Source organism: Sinocyclocheilus anshuiensis, unplaced genomic scaffold (assembly GCF_001515605.1).
Source record: "Sinocyclocheilus anshuiensis isolate Anshui unplaced genomic scaffold, SAMN03320099.WGS_v1.1 scaffold552, whole genome shotgun sequence".
Classification (NCBI taxonomy): domain Eukaryota; kingdom Metazoa; phylum Chordata; class Actinopteri; order Cypriniformes; family Cyprinidae; genus Sinocyclocheilus; species Sinocyclocheilus anshuiensis.
The window spans coordinates 1,945,754-1,951,455 of record NW_015554362.1 but is presented as its reverse complement, the minus strand read 5'-3'; the positions used below and the strand labels follow the sequence as shown (position 1 = coordinate 1,951,455).

Here is a 5,702-nt window from a genome sequence, read left to right as displayed (position 1 = left end):
ATATAGTAGTTTTCATTTTATTTAGCAATAAAAACACGAATTGCTTTCTACGCTATGTGACTTTATATAACCAAAGAAAATTTGTATTGCTCAGATGTTGCTCAAGAGATTTAATGGAGTACTTTACATTTCTTTTATGTATTGGCTTTGTCTCAGATGTTTCTCATAAAAACAAAAACCAATAAGGCAATGATTGACATATGGTAGGAATATATAAATATGTTTAGCAGTTCAGATCATTTGATGTTAGGAGATTTTGATGAGAAACGTTTGAGTTCTGTTGAGAACTGACTATTAATGGCAGACGTTGATGTCTTGGCAACTCTGAGACGTTGTTTAATCAGAAGATATTTGCTCTCCATTTGATCTTATATAATCTATTGAGGAGAAACCATTTTAATGTGCATGCAAGATATCTCACTTTGGATGTTTCTTTCAAAATGAAAGGTTATTCTGTGTACTATGAAGTACTAAGAATAAGGAACTGTGACGTCTGTTGTTTCATTCTCTAATGCTTCTCCTAATGTTCCCCTTTGAGAGCTGTGATTTATATTTTTATATCTCATTTAATTTCAATTCTCTTTTGCTACAGCCCTCTGGCACACGCCATAACTCATCATTATGTGTGCAATAAGTCAGATAAGCAGTTCGATATTTAATATGTTTCCCTCAGATTTGTTTGGATGTTATCTGGGTCTCACGGGTAGATGATTCCAGCTCACACCGCCAAACTTCCACGCCGCAGCCGACTGCAGGATAATGTTACACATGTTTAACAACATGGAGGAGATTGTACTTGTTCATCATCCTGGCCTGGCCTCCTCATCCTGATCTGAATTGTAAATTTCGTCGGTTAAAATCAATAGATGCAGGGACTGGGATTCACACACGTGGGCGTGTAATTGGGAAAAACATTAGAGCTGGTATTGCTTCTGACAGGCCATTTATCCCACTTTAGTTAATGGTAAGCGTGGCTGGTGTTGGCTGCGGCTGGATTCGGTCATTAAAACTCGGTCTATGTTTTCTCTCGCGCTTTGTTTCTACAGAATAAACACTTTGCAAGTTGTGCTGATCTGTTTTGTTCCACAGAAGAAATACAGGTTTGAAACAATACGAGGATGCATAAAGTAGATATTTACTTTTTTATTTCTTATTTATGATTGATACTCCATAAATGTCTCATGAAATGCTCAGTCATTGGTTCCCGTCACAGTGATGTGAACCGCTGCAGTCGTGGCAAGACGGTGTTCAAATGTGTGTTAATCACAGTGTTTGCATGAATGAGAGGAGACAGTCTCATAAGGGGGAAGAGGAAGTGCACCGCAGGAGGTTCACGCTCGCACACTGACATGTTTGCGGTGCGTTAAGATGCGGCACGTCAGGAAATGTCTCGCGTCTGTCAGTGGGCAGCGGGAGGCTGATTTAAGACGACTTTGAATATCTTGACATCCTGGAGATTTTGAGGTTCCACTTTTTTCAGGAACAAACCAGATTTGGGCATTTTAACATGAATTAGATACACCAGAATGCTGTAGGGCACTTAATGTGTCAGAGACCATTTGTGAAGTTGCCCTTAAAGCAGTTTAGAAAAACAACAAGTGATTTTTGCTCAAGACATCTTGAAGTCGTAGAAGTAAAGCTATTATGCCCATTGAATCAGTAGTTTGTCTTAAAAGGTCGCCGTATGGAAACAATATACTGAAATTGAACCATCAACTGAATGTGTGCCAGATTTAGCACTTTAATTTGAGACAGATTCAGTGATTATGACTGACCTCTGATGATACCATTTGTGTTTTGCACATTTAAAGTCAAAATTCACCCTATTTACATTTAGTTGGCATGAAATGGAACTTCACCTTATATCTATTTTCAAAATGCATGTAATTGATCACTTTGTGAGCGACTCATCCGTGCATATGTTTTATTTTTAAAAAGTCTTTAATCAAAATTTAATATCATTTTAATGTCCATTTAACCAGATTTTAAGAATAAAATGACGACTGGTACACATTGGTTTTCTTGCTTACTGATGTTTGAGCTGCTTATTTCAGGGTTTCTGCAGCTCTTAAAAAGGTCCTGAATCTTCATGAACTGAAGAAAGTCTTCAGTTCATGAAGTTATGGCATTAAATGTTGCATACACTGCCAATATATATATATATATATTCTACCGCTCAAAAGTTATATATCATCCAAGTGGATGCTGCACACTGGTGGTGGTTGAGCAGAGACCCCCCCACATGATTGTAAAGCGCTTTGGGTGTACAACAATACACAATAAAGCGCTATATAAATGCATCATTCATTCATTCATATATATATCTTTCTCAATATTTTTGTCTTGCTTTCAGATACAAAAATCTAAATATTCTTAAATCAGGCAGTGTGATCAGAAGGTACAGTACAAGAGGAACTGTTGTTTTTACCTGTTACAGTGTTTGACAAATAAAAATTGTTGTTCAAAAAAAAAAAAGAAGGTACAGTAAAAGGGATTCTAGTGGGAGCAGAGCTATTCAGGCCATAAGTTTTGTTTTTGTTTTTTATTTTTTATTTTGTTTGGAAAATGTATTGAAAAGATCTATTGTAGTTATATTTTTAAACTTTGAAGCATTGCTAATGCAAGACATTTAGATTTAGAGACCGTATCTCGTGTTACATTTAATTTATTCTTTAATTTCTTTATTTGGTCCTAAAAAGGTCTTAAAAAGTCTTAGATTTGACCTTCATAAAACCTGCAGAAACCCTGTTATTCATTGTGTGCATGTTTTTGCTTTGACGCCAAAATCCTAGAAAACCCTGGCGATTTCTAAATATCATGCAAGCAAGGGTTTTACAGTTGTTCTTGTGGTGTTGAGCTTTTCTAATGAGTTGTTTTTGATGGTTATCAGGTTTTTATTGTGCATGTAAACGCTTTGAATGAGAAGCAGCATTTCCTCGCTCAACCCCGGTGTGTTTGGAGCGCGAGGTCATCGCCGCGCACAGATGGTTTGTCTCTTTTTCTTTTCTCTCTGCTCTTTTTCTCGCTCACTTCCTGCGTTGTTTGCACGTCGTCCTCTGAGTCCTTCGATTTCCCAGCAGCCCTTCACAGGCCAGCTGGATGTTCTCCAAAGCTTGCACCCATCCTGCTGTTTTTAAGTGCCATCTCGTCCTCTTTTTAGCCGTGCGTGAGAGTTATGCCGCAATTATACTATGTAACATTTTCAGATACGGTGTCCAGCAATTTTTCACACTCATTTCAAACACTTACATGTGGTACCAATATGGCATGCATTCATACTAAATTGACATCAGACCATAACTTACTGCGACTGATTGGCCTGATGTCGTCTATTAAAGAAAAACGTATCAGGTTTCTAAACTGCGTGTCACTTGTCGGGGCTTGAAGTGGAATTGATTTAGGAGCCTCATCTACAGCTGGCCGCAGAAGACGATTGTGAATCGAAAGTGATTTTCTGCTTGTGTAACACCGGCGGCTGGGCTGACATCTGTCTGCAGCAGGTTCAAGTTGTTGAACCATCACAGATCAGACAGAGGAGAGAGCGCCCGTATATCAGTCTGAGGAGACGGAGGCAGGAGGCGGACGCTTATCTGATAGATGGACAAATGAATGCAGCAGGCAGTAGCTGAGAGCATCAGTGTAATTTCACAAGCTCATCTAAGACCGAGATGCTCTCAGCACACCGAAGACCACCCCAACGATGTCATATCCTGTTTAACTGTGCCTCAGTTTGACATTAGACTGACTGTGAAATAAATCCATGAATAAACAACAGAGGAGATACTAGGAATGGGATTCATAAGATTCTGTAATATTTCTTTGTCTTTATTATTTTTTTAAATACTAAAGAAAAATGTTACTATTTTGGTAACATTTTAATAATTTATTTATAATTAAAGACCAAAATAAGGGACAATGGTTGGGATTTGTAAGGTGATTCTTTTAGTCCTGTTGAGGAAGTATTAGTTTTACTAGTGGTAAAGTAGATACTAAAAAAAAACCACAATACTCTTTTAGTAACATTTTAATGATTTATTTATAATTAAAGTGTTTTTAAAAAAGAGGCGTTACAAGGGATGGGATTTGTAGGGGTTGAACTTTAAATGCAGGTTCCTAGTGATTCTAGGCCTTTTGAGGAAGTATTAGTGATTTTTATTATTTTTTTAAGTAAATAAAAGAATACTATTTTAGTAACATTTTAATGATTTATTTTTAAAGAGAGCACCCAAATAAATGAAAAATTAACGCTGGTGTGTATATATATATATATATATATATATATATATATACACACACACACATATATATCTCAGCTCATTACAGTCATTTGTTTCAGGAATCAAACTACATTGGTCTTTCTATACTGTACTGTATGTGTTTGATTCACTAAAATAATTTGTTCAAGAGTCAATCGTTTCATGAATCGGACTGCATTGTTTGCACTGTGCATGTTTGATTCACTAAAATGAAAACAATGATTCATGAGTCATCAGTTTTGTGAATCAGACTACATTAGTTGCACTGTATGTTTTTGATTCACTACAAATAACCAGTTTATTAGAGCGCTGATTCATTTCGGGAATCATTTTCTTTGCATCAGCCCTACATACAATCATCTAATATGCCAATACACTGTATGTAAAGCAGGTAAAGATGTCCTGCCCGTACATAAGTTTCTGTCAATATTTAAATTTTTATTTAAAGTACCTTTTTTTTTGTATAGTATAACTCTGAATATGCATATTTAACTAAACATTGTCATATAAACTAGTGCATTTAAATCTACTTTAATCTTCTCTTTTAGTGTTTTCAAAGAAAGTAGAATCCAGTGCTAATCTGTCACTCATACGAGATGCATAATGCGAGCTGTTGTAATTTCAGCAGACCTTTCTGAGTGTGTCATTTTGATTTGGGTTCTCATGAAATCCTCGGTGGAGTTTGTTTCCCCTTCCTCTTTCCCCTCTGCATTGATTGAAGAGCGTGTGTGTGAAAATCGTTGGCCTTTAACGTGTTCCAGACTTCGCTCCACAACCACAAGTCGTGTTTCTGTTGAAGCCGCCGGAGGCGACGTTTTTATCACACCGTCCGATGTATAACAGAGTTGACATTCAGTGCGCCGCTGGGGTGAATGAGGCTAATGAAACTGCTTTTCCGTTCTCTCTCCTCTCCTCAGATGGACCCCGTTCAGAAAGCTGTTTTGCATCACACGTTCAGCGCTCCGGCCTCCTCTAAAAGAAAAGCTGTCTCATGCGGCGTGTGCCAGCTGAGGTTTAACTCGCAGGTAAGTTTTGTTCACCGTGACCCTGATATTCCCACCTAAAGCTGCCGTAGAAAAGTACAAATGTAATTATCCAACGCAATAAGTGTAATATACACTGAACAAAATTATAAATGCAACACTTTTGTTTTTTCCCCCATTTTTCATGAGCTGAACTCAAAGATCTAAGACTTTTTCTATGTACAGAAAAGGCCTACACTGTAAAAAATGACCGTGAATTTAACGGTAAAAGACTGTAAAAATACTACAGTAAAATCCTGTTAAATGGTTAACGGTAAATTCCCCTACTATATACAGTGAAAAACTGTATTGGACATTACATGTATTGGACATTAATTTTACGGTAGTATACCGTTTTTGGAAGTGAAAAAGACTGTATAATTTACAGTGAATAACCGTAAATTGACATTCCCAGAATTCCCTG

The 5,702-nt window shown here is 37.0% G+C and overlaps 1 protein-coding gene across 4 annotated transcripts in view; it reads left to right on the top strand.

The window, feature by feature from the left end:
* znf385d (zinc finger protein 385D) overlaps positions 1 to 5,702 on the top strand; it is a 68,753-nt gene that overhangs the window by 31,045 nt on the left and 32,006 nt on the right. For all 4 annotated transcript variants that reach the window (XM_016464349.1, XM_016464346.1, XM_016464347.1 and 1 more), the window contains exon 3: positions 5,174 to 5,281. In XM_016464349.1, coding sequence (XP_016319835.1) covers positions 5,174 to 5,281 — 108 coding nt within the window. The remainder of the gene's footprint in view (positions 1 to 5,173; positions 5,282 to 5,702) is intronic.